Here is a 14,750-nt window from a genome sequence, read left to right on the forward strand (position 1 = left end):
ACATTCCCAGTGGGTCAGAAGTTGACATACACTCAATTAGTATTTTGTAGCATTGCCTTTAAATTGTTTAACTTGGGTTAAACATTTCGGGTAGCCTTCCACAAGCTTCCCACAATAAGTTGGGTGAATTTTGGCCCATTCCTCCTGATATAGCTGGTGTAACTGAGTCAGGTTTGTAGGCCTCCTTGCTCGCACATGCTTTTTCAGGTCTTCCCACAAATTTTCTACAGGATTGAGGTCAAGATTTTGTGATGGCCACTCCAATACCTTGACTTTGTTGTCCATAAGCCATTTTGCCACAACTTTGGAAGTATGCTTGGGGTCATTGTCCATTTGCGACCAAGCTTTAAGTTCCTGACTGATATCTTGAGATGTTGCTTCAATATATCCACATAATTTTCCCTTCCTCATGATGCCATCTATTTTGTGAAATGCACCAGTCCCTCCTGCTGCAAAGCACCCCCACAACATGATGCTGCCACCCCCGTGCTTCACGGTTGGGATGGTGTTCTTCGGCTTGCAAGCCTCCCCCTTTTTCCTCCAAACATAACGATGGTCATTATGGCCAAGCAGTTCTATTTTTGTTTCATCAGACCAGAGGACATTTCTCCAAAAAGTACGATCTTTGTCCCCATGTGCAGTTTCAAACCGTAGTCTGGATTTTTTAATGGCGGTTTTAGAGCAGTGGCTTCTTCCTCGCTGAGCGGCCTTTCAGGTTATGTCGATATAGGACTCGTTTTACTGTGGATATGGATATTTTTGCACCCGTTTCCTCCAGCATCTTCACAAGAGCCTTTCCTGTTGTTCTGGGATTGATTTACACTTTTTGCATCAAAGTACGTTCATCTCTAGGAGACAGAATGCGTCTCCTTCCTGAGCGGTATGACGGCTGCTTTGGAGTGACCTAGACGGCTGCATGGTGTTTATACTTGCGTACTATTGTTTGTACAGATGAACGTGGTACCTTCAGGCATTTGGAAATTGCTCCCAAGGATGAACCAGACTAGTGGAGGTCTACTATTTTTCCCCCCTGAGGTCTTGGCTGATTTCTTTTGATTTTCCCATGATGTCAAGCAAAGAGGGACTGAGTTTGAAGGTAGGCCTTGAAATACATCCACAGGTACACCTCCAATTGACTCAAATGATGTCAACTAGCCTATCAGAAGCTTATAAAGTCATGACATTTTCTGGACTTTTCCAAGCTGTTTAAAGGCACAGTCAACTTAGTGTATGTAAACTTCTGACCCACTGGAATTGTGACACAGTGAATTATAAGTGAAATAATCTGTAAATAATTGTAAAAATTCCTTGTGTCATGCACAAAGTAGATGTCCTAACCGACTTGCCAAAACTATAGCTTGTTAACAAGAAATGTGTGGAGTGGTTGAAAAACAAGTTTTAATGATGCCAACCTAAGTGTATGTAAACTTCCGACTTCAACGGTATGTGTGTGTCACCTGAACTGGGCCTTGATGTTGCTGGGGCTGGAGGAGCGTGTCTGGACCTCCTTCTCCTGTTTCTCTCTCAGGATCCTCTCAGCCAGCAGGAAGTAGGTGGCAGTGATGTGGTTGTACTTGTTGGTCTCCAGGGCTCTGGAACAAACACCATGGACAGAACATGTTAGGACAGGCTGGGAGAGAAGGCCAAGAGAGGGTTACACACCCACACACGAGAGACAAGTACGGTATGTCAACAGACGAGTCACCGCAGAGCAAACCCAATCACGTCGGCATTTAAAGAAGCCATTTGACGCATCTAAAATGTAAACAAAGCAACATAACAGGTTCTAACCTTTCGTTGCCCTCTAACCCCTCTGGAGTCAATGACAGTAGATGGCTGGTTCACGTCCCTCGACAGCCTCTGAGATTACTCTACGCTGTGTTAATGTACAATCAAGTGAAATCCTCAGCCAAGTGCTGTGGTGTGTGTGAGAATGTAAATGTCTGTCTGTCAAGTGGGAGATGGGGGCTTCAGCGGGACAATCTCTTGAATGCCTGGGAAGTGGGGATAAATCCTCTGGCGTATACTCAAGACTCCCTGTATCCCTCTGCTCTCTCCTCATCACCAGTAAAGCCCTTCCTTCAGACAGGGGTAATAAAGAAGGCCAGTGTGTGTCGGTGAAACACAGCTGGCAGCGGCCCTGCTGCTTTAAAGTGGAGCCAGTATGTGTGTTTCAAATCACATCCATGATTCATGTTCAGGGTAGGAGGCTAAGGGAGGGCTGCTGTTGGGTTCACATGCTACAGTTCAACACTCTGGTCTCTTATCTGCTGACTGAGTCCCCTCAGATGTTCAGGTTCAGTTATATGCGTTAGTAATACTGATGTTAGTGGTGAGCGTGACACAGAAACAGCTTTGGTGGGTTGCAGAACCCGCAATATGAAAAGGACAAATGAAGAGCAAACTAAGGAACATTATTCATGCCTCCCCAGCAAATTGCACAGTCGGTCAATGCAAAATGCAGTGTGTCAAATACCTTGTCACTTGCAGAAGATTAACGGCCATCTGCAATTGTGTGTGTGTAGGTTAGGTCTGTGGCGGTCATTCAATTTTGTCATCTGGTGATTGTCATGCAAATAACTGTTGGTCTCATGGTAACTGACCGTTAATTAACATAAACTTGTTTAGCTGAATAAAATAGAAAGGATATTTTCTCCAAGGGAGTGTGCTCATGCAGCCATTCTGTGTTGAGCGGTTAACAAAGAAACAGGTCCTGCTATATGCTTCATTTAGAGTTATTTATGAGACTTTAGCTATGATATAAAAAATCTAAACATATAGCCTAATGTTTGTACATTTTAAAGACTGCATGATGCGACTAATGATTTGAAAAAAGTTACATGAAAGGCATGAGCTCTGTTCTGTTTCTTGCACAGGCTGCACACACTTCATCAGTCTCTCATTCACAATTTTACAAGCTCTTGATAATATTCTCATCCATCAGACTATTCTCAATTTAATCTGGTCTTTACATACAGCCTACTAATATATGTGGATTTATTTTTGATTTAGAAGGCACACAAAAAACCTAAATGTAATCCATAGCCTGCACTGGAACAGCGGAATGGAGGCTACGTGCGGCTTGGGGAAGCTTTCTCTAAAGTAAATAGAATTGCCAAAACTATATAGCCTAATTAGCCTTACCTCGTCTATACAGAAATAAATCTAATCATTCAAATAGGCTACTGTCGCACTGCTTTGCTTTATCTTGGCCAGGTCACAGCTGTAAATGAGAACTTGTTCTCAACTGGCCTACCTGGTTAAATAAAAAAAATGTAATCATGATTTGGCCAAAGAAGATAATTAGCAAAAAAAAAGAAAAAAAGGTGGATTGTTCTAAACCGTATTGCCTACAGCTGGAAGGAAAGGCAGCGTGCGCAATTAGGGCAGATTATTGTTGAGTTGCGACTGTCTGAAAAGTAGAGGCCAAGCCAGGCATATCGCAATATTCTAAATACAACCGCGGGAAAACAGATTGGAAAACAAATTGTTATCGCTGTAAAGAGAAGATGAGGAAAATACTCATTTGTCCTTTAGTTATCAAAATTCTCAACTTAATTGAGCGAACAACAGTATAGTCTATTTTATTGGCACCAGCAGAGAGCAAAGCAATATGTCCGGTGAGTGCACATTGTGCAGATTGACTATTTATCATTGTCGGGTCAGTGCTACTTTAAAGTTAGTTATTGGACAACAGTTTCCTGCTCCAGTTTAGATGGACGTCACATTCTATTCGTCTCCCCTGCTAGTAGGCCTATTAAAAATGGACAATGTCGTTTTAATTGATTGTTCCTCAGTGTCAGCAGAATAGGCTACTCTGTAATTTGTCAAATTAAAAAAGATTCTGCTAATGTCTCCAGTCATATAAAGTGTAATAAAATTGTATGAAATGTGTTTATAGAAGACCACATTTTTCCCATACAAAGAAGAAACCTATCTGATATAGCCTAGGCCTACTCTACACTATATGCACTCAGTCATTCATTCAACCTTTGTATTTTTTGCAAACAGTGATTGAGTTATATTATTAGCCTATGACTATCCAATCCACTCATCACATTATAATAAAGCATTCCATGCATCATTGCATTTGCAGACTTATATAAGATGCCTGTTATTCATAAAGGTGCACTTTTATGGTGAAAATGTGCTACTCACACCACGCCTATGTAGACCAGGTAGACTACACCGGTTGGAAAGAGGATTAATGTGCTACTCACACCACGCCTATGTAGACCAGGTAGACTACACCGGTTAGAAAGAGGATTAATGTGCTACTCACACCACACCTATGTATACCAGGTAGACTACACCGGTTGGAAAGAGGATTAATGTGCTACTCACACCACGCCTATGTAGACCAGGTAGACTACACCGGTTAGAAAGAGGATTAATGTGCTACTCACACCACGCCTATGTAGACCAGGTAGACTACACCGGTTGGAAAGAGGATTAATGTGCTTCATTTTAAGAATTGAGCAATAAACCTAGCAGCAGGAGAAAGCTGGGATCTTCTTTTAAATAGTGGCCAGTCAAAACTGTTGGAGGGACAGTAGAGCCCTGAGTCCCAGGCCATTAGGACCTGATGGAGGGACAGTAGAGCCCTGAGTACCAGGCCATTAGGACCTGATGGAGGGACAATAGAGCCCTGAGTACCAGGCCATTAGGTCCTGATGGAGTTAAAGTAGAACCCTGAGTCCCAGGCCATTAGGACCTGATGGAGGGACAATAGAGCCCTGAGTCCCAGGCCATTAGGACCTGATGGAGGGACAATAGAGCCCTGAGTACCAGGCCATTAGGTCCTGATGGAGTTAAAGTAGAACCCTGAGTCCCAGGCCATTAGAACCTGATGGAGGGACAATAGAGCCCTGAGTCCCAGGCCATTAGGACCTGATGGAGGGACAATAGAGCCCTGAGTACCAGGCCATTAGGTCCTGATGGAGTTAAAGTAGAACCCTGAGTCCCAGGCCATTAGGACCTGATGGAGGGACAGTAGAGCCCTGAGTACCAGGCCATTAGGACCTGATGGAGGGACAATAGAACCCTGAGTCCCAGGCCATTAGGACCTGATGGAGGGACAGTAGAGCCCTGAGTCCCAGGCCAGTAGGACCTGATGGAGGGACAGTAGAGCCCTGAGTACCAGGCCATTAGGACCTGATGGAGGGACAATAGAGCCCTGAGTACCAGGCCATTAGGACCTGATGGAGGGACAATAGAGCCCTGAGTACCGTCGGATTTGACCGTCGGTGTGGCGGTAATACGGTCACCGTAACAGCCCTAGTATAGGCACATGTTTGTATACCTATACATAAACTCAGCAAAAAAAGAAACGTCCCTTTTTCAGGACCCTGTCTTTCAAAGATAATTCATAAAAATCCAAATAACTTCACAGATCTTCATTGTAAAGGGTTTAAATACGGTTTCCCATGCTTGTTCAATGAACCATAATCAATGAATGAACATGCACCTGTGGAACGGTCGTTAAGATACTAACAGCTTACAGACAGTAGGCAATGAAGGTCACAGTTATGAAAACTTAGGACACTAAAGAGGCCTTTCTACTGACTCTGAAAAACACCAAAAGAAAGATGCCCAGGGTCCCTGCTCATCTGCGTAAACGTGCCTTAGGCATGCTGCAAGGAAGCATGACTGCAGATGTGGTCGGGGCAATAAATTGCAATGTCCGTACTGTGAGACGCCTAAGACAGCGCTACAGGGAGACAGGATGGACAGCTGACCGTCCTCACAGTGGCAGACCACATGTAACAACACCTGCACAGGATTGGTACATCCAAACATCACACCTGTGGGACAGGTACAGGAAGGCAACAACTGCCCGAGTTACACTAGGAACGCACAATCCCTCCATCAGTGCTCAGACTGTCCGCAATAGGCTGAGAGAGGCTGGACTGAGGGCTTGTAGGCCTGTTGTAAGGCAGGCCTAAACAGTGTAGCCTATGGGCACAAAACCACCGTCGCTGGACCAGACAGGACTGGCAAAAAGTGCTCTTCACTGACGAGTCGCGGTTTTGTCTCACCAGGGGCGATGGTCGGATTCTGGTTTTATGGTCAAAGGAATGAGCGTTACACTGAGGCCTGTACTCTGGAGCGGGATCGATTTGGAGGTGGAGGGTCCGTCATGGTCTGGGGCAGTGTGTCACAGCATCATCGGACTGAGCTTGTTGTCATTGCAGGCAACCTCAACGCTGTGCATTACAGGGAAGACATCCCCCTCCCTCATGTGGTACCCTTCCTGCAGGCTCATCCTGACATGACCCTCCAGCATGACAATGCCACTATGCTCGTTCTGTGCGTGATTTCCAGCAAAACAAGAATGTCAGTGTTCTGCCATGGCCAGCGAAGAGCCCGGATCTCAATCCCATTGAGCAGGTCCGGGATCTGTTGGATCGGAGGGTGAGGGCTAGGGCCATTCCCCCCAGAAATGACCGGGAACTTGCAGGTGCCTTGTTGGAAGACTGGGGTAACATCTCACAGCAAGAAGTGGAAATTCTGGTGCAGTTCATGAGGAGGAGATGCACTGCAGTACTTAATGCAGCTGGTGGCCACACCAGACACTGACTGTTACTTTTGACCCCTCCTTTGTTCAGGGACACATTATTCCATTTCTGTTAGTCACATGTCTGTGGAACTTGTTCAGATTATGTTGTTGAACTTTGTTATGTTCATACAAATATTTACACATGTTAAGTTGCTGACAAACGTATTTGACAGTGAGAGGACATTTCTTTTTTTGCTGAGTTTATGTCTATGTATGTGTGTTAACTTACTCTACTATGGGCTCTCGGTCTGCGATGTCCCCCAGCACCATGCGCTGTATGATCCCGTTGTGCTCATCCTCAGACAGGCTCTTATGAGACACCAGGGGGGTGTTGAACTTGGTGGCTGGGGACGGGTCCACGCCCTGCAGCCAGGCATGGCTCTCTATCTCCTCCAGAGACGCACGTCCCTTTGGGTCCCGCTGCAGCATCCGGCCTACCAGACTAGAGAGAGGAAAAAGTATTCATTGTTTTTGTCATCATTGATTGAAATTGCTCTTATAGGTTTGCTCTGGTAATGTAAGATGTTTTATCATGCCAATAAAGCTCATTGAATTGCATTGAGAGAGAGACAGAGGCAAAAACAGAGGAAGAAAAGAGAGGGCACCATGTTAGTTACATTGCAAACGACCACAGCATTCCCTGGGCTGGCACAACTACCATATATCCAAGTTATGGATGAAGACAGTCATGATATACACTGAGTTTCCAAAACATTCAGGACACCTTCCTAATATTGAGATTTACCCCCCCCCCCCCCCCCCCCCCCCCCGCCCTCAAAACAGCCTCAATTCGTAAGGCATGTCAAAAGCGTTCCAAAGGGATGCTGACCCATGTTGACTCCAATGTTAACCACAGTTGTGTCAAGTTGGCTGGATGTCCTTTGGGTGGTGGACCATTCTTGATACACACGGGAAACTGTTGAGCTTGAAAAACCCAGCAACGTTGCAGTTCTTGACACAAACCGGTGCGCCTGGCAACTACTACCATAACCTGTTCAACAGTACTTAATTATTGTCTTGTCCAGTCACCCTCTGAATGACACACATACACAATCGATGTCTCAAAGCTGAAACATCATTCTTTAACCTGTCTCCTCCCCTTCATCTACACTGATTTGAAGTGGATTTAACAAGTGACACCAATAAGGGCTCATAGCTTTTCACCTCGTCAGTCTGTCATGGAAAGAGCAGGTGTTCTGAATGTTTTCTACAGTATTCACACCCATTTACTTATTCCACATTTTGGTGTGTTACTGCCTTAATTTAAAATGGATTAGGCTAAATTGCAATTGTGTGTTACTGGCCTACACACAATACCCCATAATGTCAAAGTGGAATTGTTTTTAGAAATGTTCTACAAATTTCTAACAGACTCAACACCAGGGAGGTTTTCCAATGCCTCGCAAGGAAGCACACTTATTGGTAAAAAATCAAAAACAAACAGAATATTCCTTGATCATGGTGAAGTTATTCATTCAACTTTGGATGGTGTATCAATACACCCAGTCACTACGAAGATACAGGTGTCCTTCCTAACTCAGTTGCCGGAGAGGAAGGAAACCACTCAAGGATTTCACCATGATGCCAATGGTGACTTTAAAACAGTTTGAGTTTAAATGGCTGTCATAAGAGAAAACGGAGGATGGATCAACAACATCGTAATTACTCCACAATACTAACCTAATTGACAGAGTGAAAAGAAGGAAGCCTGTACGGAATAAAAATATATAAAAATATGAATCCTGTTGTTTGCAAAGGGGGACCAAAGTAATACTGTAAAACATGTGGCAAAGAAATTAACTTTATGTCCTGAATACAAAGCATTATGTTTGGGGCCAATCCAAAACAACATAACTGAGTACTAACTCCATATTTTCAAGCATGGTGGTGGCAAGGACTAGGGAGTTTAAGGATAAATAAAATACAAGGAATAGAGCTAAACAGACAAAATCCTGGTTCAGTCTGCTTTCCAACAGACACAAACACAAATTCACCTTTCAGCAGTAATAACCGAAAAACCAAGGTCAAATATGCACTGGAGTTGCTTACCAAGATGACATTGAATGTTCCTGAGTGGCCTAGTTACAGTATTGACTTAATCACTTTAGACTGAATGGCTGTCAATGATCAACAAAAAACTTGACAGAACTTGAAGACTTAAAAAATAGAATGATGTGCAAATATTGTTCCATCCAGGTGTGCAAAACTGTTAGAGACTTACTCAGGAAAAACTCGCAGCTATAGTCGCTGCCAAAGGTGATTCTAACATGTATTGACTCAGGTGTGTGAATACTTATGTAAATTTGATGTCTGTATTTAATTTTCAATTTAATTTTCAATACATTTGCAAAAATGTAACATGTTTTCACTTTGTCATTATTGGGAATTTTATCCATTTTGAATTCAGGCTGTCACAACAAAATGTGGAATAAGTCAAGGAGTGTGAATACTTTGATGGCATTGTATATTTTTTTTATTTTTATGAACAGCTGAGACAGATGGCAGTCAGGAGCAAAGTAGAGGAGAACCGCGGTCATTTGGCTGGCCAATTACCATCCAAAATTCCATGACCGTCACAACCCTGTCTACCTAGAGGCAGGTAGCCATGTTGTTCATTACAACACTTTACTGTACTGCTGCCATGTGGCGCAGGGATCATCCAGGACACCATTTATTACTTCTAATCTCAGCAGCCAACTAGGCTATTTAGATCTATCCATCAATTTTATCAATAAGGCCTGAGGGGGTGTGGTATATGGCCAATATCCCACGGCTAAGGGCTGTTCTTATGCACGATGCAATGCAGCCCTTAGCCGTGGTATATTGGCCATATACCACAAACCCCCGAGGTGCCTTATTGCTATTATAAACTGGTTACAAACGTAATTGGAGCAGTAAAAATGTTTTGTCATACCCGTGGTATACGGTCTGATTATACCAAGGCTGTCAGCCAATCAGCATTCAGGGTTCAAACCACCCAGTTTTTAACACATAGAAACGGTCCTCCATCACACCTCTATGCTGGAAAGCATCCACTGCTGTACAGTAAATTTACTAACATTTAAAGTGACAGTTATAGCAGCAATCCGCAGTTTAAACAATAAAGCATTTTCCATGCCCCCGTTTCGGTAAAAAGCTTAGGGATGGGGCTGAAAAAAAATGTAACCACTCAAATTCATAGAAAGCGCTATGGATGCAAGGACTCACCATGATATCAAAATTATAGTTTTAACCATGGTTTGAGGCTATATAGTGCGTTTACATTGTTTGCAAACATTGGCGTAAAACAAGCTTATATTTTGGGTTCTGATGGGGTACGACAGTTGAACTCATGAGGCATTTACGAGTTATATTCTTCAAGAATCAATAGGTAAAGGTCAATATAATACCTTTATAAGTAAACATTTTTAGGAAATGCATATTTTTCCTTTAAGCACATATAATGGTGGATAAGGTGAGCCTCACCATAACGATGTAAAGCTTTGAGGGTCTGGAAAAGCACTATACTAGCCTATACCATATTTTTTATATATATTAGAGGTCGACCGATTAATTAGGGCCGCTTTCAAGTTCATAACAATCAGAAATCGGTGTCCAAAAATACAGATTTGGCCGTTCCCCCACCACCTTTATTTAACTAGGCAAGTCAGTTAAGAACACATTCTTATTTTCAATGACAGCCTAGAAACGGTGGGTTAACCTATTTGGGCTGCAGGGGCAGTATTGAGTAGCCAGATAAAAGGTGCCCATTTCAAACGGCCTCGTACTCAATTCTTGCTCATACAATATGCATATTATTACTATTGGATAGAAAACATTCTCTAGTTTCTAAAACCGTTTGAATTATATCTGTGAGTAAAACAGAACTCATTTGGCACAAACTTCTTGACCAGGAAGTGGAAAGTCTGAAATAGAGGCTCTGTTCTACTTCCTGCCTATAAATGGGCATGATACGTATTAGTATACGTGCACTTCATAGACCTTCCCCTGGATGTCAAGAGGAGGTGAGAGAAGAAATTTAGTGTTTATCTTGGTCTGAAGTGGGATACAAGCTCTTTGTATGACGTGTCCCCCATTTCTTGTTTTCTGGAGAGCGTGAAGAGGGACCTGGATTTGCCTTCTGTTTAGCTGCCGTTATAGGCAACTAATATCTCCGGCTTTGATTTTATTTGATACATGTGACCATATCATCGTAAAGTATGTTTTTTCAATATACACTGCTCAAAAAAATAAAGGGAACACTTAAACAACACAATGTAACTCCAAGTCAATCACACTTCTGTGAAATCAAACTGTCCACTTAGGAAGCAACACTGATTGACAATAAATTTCACATGCTGTTGTGCAAATGGAATAGACAAAAGGTGGAAATTATAGGCAATTAGTAAGACACCCCCAAAAAAGGAATGGTTCTGCAGGTGGTGACCACATACCACTTCTCAGTTCCTATGCTTCCTGGCTGATGTTTTGGTCACTTTTGAATGCTGGCGGTGCTTTCACTCTAGTGGTAGCATGAGACGGAGTCTACAACCCACACAAGTGGCTCAGGTAGTGCAGTTCATCCAGGATGGCACATCAATGCGAGCTGTGGCAAGAAGGTTTGCTGTGTCTGTCAGCGTAGTGTCCAGAGCATGGAGGTGCTACCAGGAGACAGGCCAGTACATCAGGAGACATGGAGGAGGTCGTAGGAGGGCAACAACCCAGCAGCAGGACCGCTACCTCCGCCTTTGAGCAGGAGGAGCACTGCCAGAGCCCTGCAAAATGACCTCCAGCAGGTCTCCAGCAGGTCATCCAGCAGGTCAAAAGGTATATGAAATACAAATCGTATGGAGAGAAATAGTCCTATAATAACTACAACCTAAAACTTCTTACCTGTGAATATTGAAGAATCATGTTAAAAGGAACCACCAGCTTTAATATGTTCTCATGTTCTGAGCAAGGAACTTAAACATTAGCTTTCTTACATGGCACTTATACTTTCTTCTCCAACACTTTGTTTTTGCATTATTTAAACCAAATTGAACATGTTTCATTATTTATTTGAGGCTAAATTGATTTTATTGATGTATTATATAAAGTTAAAACAAGTGTTCATTCAGTATTGTTGTAATTTTCATCATTACAAATAAAATAAATGTTATGAAAAAATATATATATAAAAAAAATTAATTAAAAAAAAGTATATAAATTATTATTATTATTATTATTTTATTTATTTATTTTTAAATCGGCAGATTAATCGGTATCAGCTTTTTTTGGTCCTCCAATAATTGGTATCGGTATCGGCATTGAAAAATCATCATCGGTCGACCTCTAATTCAGTGTCTTTGATTTTTTACCATGGAATGTATCTGAAGTCAGAGCAGACATCTATTTAACCAGGGCCATTCATACAGCTCTCTCACTATGCACAATCACACATACCAAATCTGCATGTTGACATTAGCCGTTCTGTGTGCCAAATCTCATTTTGTCACATGCTTCATAAACAACAGACTAACAGTGAAATGCTGAACTTACGGGCCCTTACAGTGTGTTGTCCTCATTCTACATACCAGAGAGTTTATTATGATGATGAATAGGCCTGTATTGCTTTTACCTTTGGTCTCTACAGAAAACAATTACAAGCCACATCTCATTTTAATGGACTAAAGCAGATTTATTAGACATTTGATAATATGTCGGCAGGTAGCCTAGCGGTTAGAGCGATGGACTAGTAACCGATAGGTTGCAAGATCGAATCCCCGAGCTGACAAGGTTAAAATCTGTCGTTCTGCCCTTGAACAAGGCAGTTAACCCACTGTTCCTAGGCCGTCATTGTAAATAAGAATTTGTTCTTAACTGACTTGCCTAGTTAAATAAAAGGTAAAATAATTCTAGGTCTAACTTTCTGGGGTCAGGATTGAGATAATGAGGTCAACAAATTAAGTTAGCGTTGGCTGATTTTAATGAACAGACCTGTACTGTGAGGTGAGGCAGGCTGTTAGCATTGTGCTAATTTGCCGTTGGCAAGTGACCTTTCTGTGAGTTGCCGCCCCTATGGAGGATGAGAGGAGAGGGAAAGATTGGACTGGGGAGGCTGGTTGCTTCAGGGCTCAGCACAGCAGACTACACCACGTTGACCCTGCCTGACTCAGTCACAGAGGGGGAGCATGTGTTGTCCGGGAAAAGAGACTGAAACCACCAAAACAGCCTTTAGCTCATTTAGGCTCAGCCAATCAGTCCCCTATCTCCTCTTGCACTCCTCTCTCTCTCTCCCCCGTCTCCTCCCCCCCTCTCTTCTCCAGTCTCCTCTCTCGTCTCCTCTCTTCTCCCCCCCTCTCCTCTCTTCTCCTGTCTCCTCTCTCTCTCCCCCATCTCCTCTCTCTCCCCCATCTCGTCTTCTCTCCTTCCCCCCCCCGTCTCCTCTCCTCTCTCTCACCCCCTCGTCTCCTCTCCACTCCTCTCTCTCTCCCCCCCTCGTCTCCTCTCCTCTCCTCTCTCCCTCTCCCTCTCACCCCCTCGTCTCCTCTCCCCCCCCCCCCTCCTCTCCTCTCTCACTCCCGTCTCCTGATGGAAAGAGATCACTAAGAGGCTTTCAGTTTAGGATTTGGGCCTGAGTAGTGTTGTGTTTTTCCTCCTAGATAAGCAGGTCCACCTGGGACAGGGCTGTACTGCTAGATTCATGGTTTTATTCTCCCTCATTAGCATATTTATTGTCTCCGTTCCATTCTTTCCCCCATGCTTTGCCAAAATGTGTTTACTTGCCAGAATTAATAATTCAGGAGGTCTTTTGCATTTTATCCCCTTGAGTTTGATTTTGTCATTCCTGGTTTTAATAAATACATTTTTTTTTTAGGGGATTCGATTTTAAAACGCAGAGTTTCTCAGCATGACGTGGAAATGTTCTTCATATTGAGCCAATCACAGAGGACGGGAACACTGTACTTTTCAGTCGTTTTGTTCATTGATCATGTGCATTGTCTGTTTGTCTGGAATCCATTTGACTCAGTCTTTGATTGCTGTCCTCGTCAACTCCTATCACATTGATATCTGTTGTATCTTCCTACTACTGCAGGCCTACTCCGACGTAGTAGACGTTGTGTCTCTGGAACGGTCTTCTGGGGAGATGAAATCATGACCATTTTCTAGAAATATGGAGTAAAGTGCTTCATCTCTTTTCTTTGGCAACATGATCATTTTATTCAATAGACTAGGCCTGGCCTGGTTGTGTGTGATGTCACATTATATAGGCTAGAAAATGTCTTCATATGCAGAGGAATGTGCAATTAATAAAATTACATACCAGCACATTACTCCCAAACCACTTCTTTCTCTTGGTCTCTCACTTCCCGCTTTCTTTTCTTTGCTTCTTTCTTGCTCTATCATATGTCCTCCTCTTCCCCCCTTTCTCCTCTCTCTCCATGCCTGCCTGCTGTTAGAGTACGGTAGCCAAGCCTCCATTCTCCAGGAGAGTGGAGATACAGCATGCATGACTAGGAGGTTACTATAAATATCCCCATAGCAGTTTCCTGTCTTCTTCCCCTGAGAGAAGAGTGAGGCTGGAATGGGTAGAGACAGGAGACTGGAGGACTTAGTAAGGAATGAGTAGAGATCGAGAGAGACAGGAGGATTGAGGCAGGAGGGGTGAGGCTGGAATGGGTAGAGACAGGAGGGGTGAGGCTGGAATGGGTAGAGACAGGAGGGGTGAGGCTGGAATGGGTAGACACAGGAGGGGTGAGGCTGGAATGGGTAGAGACAGGAGGGGTGAGGCTGGAATGGGTAGAGACAGGAGGGGTGAGGCTGGAATGGGTAGAGACAGGAGGGGTGAGGCTGGAATGGGTAGAGACAGGAGGGGTGAGGCTGGAATGGGTAGAGACAGGAGGGGTGAGGCTGGAATGGGTAGAGACAGGAGGGGTGAGGCTGGAATGGGTAGAGACAGGAGGGGTGAGGCTGGAATGGGTAGAGACAGGGGGGTGAGGCTGGAATGGGTAGAGACAGGGGGGGTGAGGCTGGAATGGGTAGAGACAGGAGGGGTGAGGCTGGAATGGGTAGAGACAGGAGGGGTGAGGCTGGAATGGGTAGAGACAGGAGGGGTGAGGCTGGAATGGGTAGAGACAGGGGGGGTGAGGCTGGAATGGGTAGAGACAGGAGGGGTGAGGCTGGAATGGGTAGAGACAGGAGGGGTGAGGCTGGAATGGGTAGAGACAGG

The 14,750-nt window shown here is 43.8% G+C and overlaps 1 protein-coding gene across 1 annotated transcript in view; it reads right to left on the bottom strand.

The window, feature by feature from the left end:
* snrka (SNF related kinase a) overlaps positions 1-14,750 on the bottom strand; it is a 54,736-nt gene that overhangs the window by 6,589 nt on the left and 33,397 nt on the right. The window contains exons 4-5 of the mRNA XM_055924538.1: positions 6,789-7,001; positions 1,458-1,592 (exon numbers count right to left, since the gene is read on the bottom strand). Coding sequence (XP_055780513.1) covers positions 1,458-1,592; positions 6,789-7,001 — 348 coding nt within the window. The remainder of the gene's footprint in view (positions 1-1,457; positions 1,593-6,788; positions 7,002-14,750) is intronic.

This window comes from Salvelinus fontinalis, chromosome 6 (assembly GCF_029448725.1).
Source record: "Salvelinus fontinalis isolate EN_2023a chromosome 6, ASM2944872v1, whole genome shotgun sequence".
NCBI classification, from domain to species: domain Eukaryota; kingdom Metazoa; phylum Chordata; class Actinopteri; order Salmoniformes; family Salmonidae; genus Salvelinus; species Salvelinus fontinalis.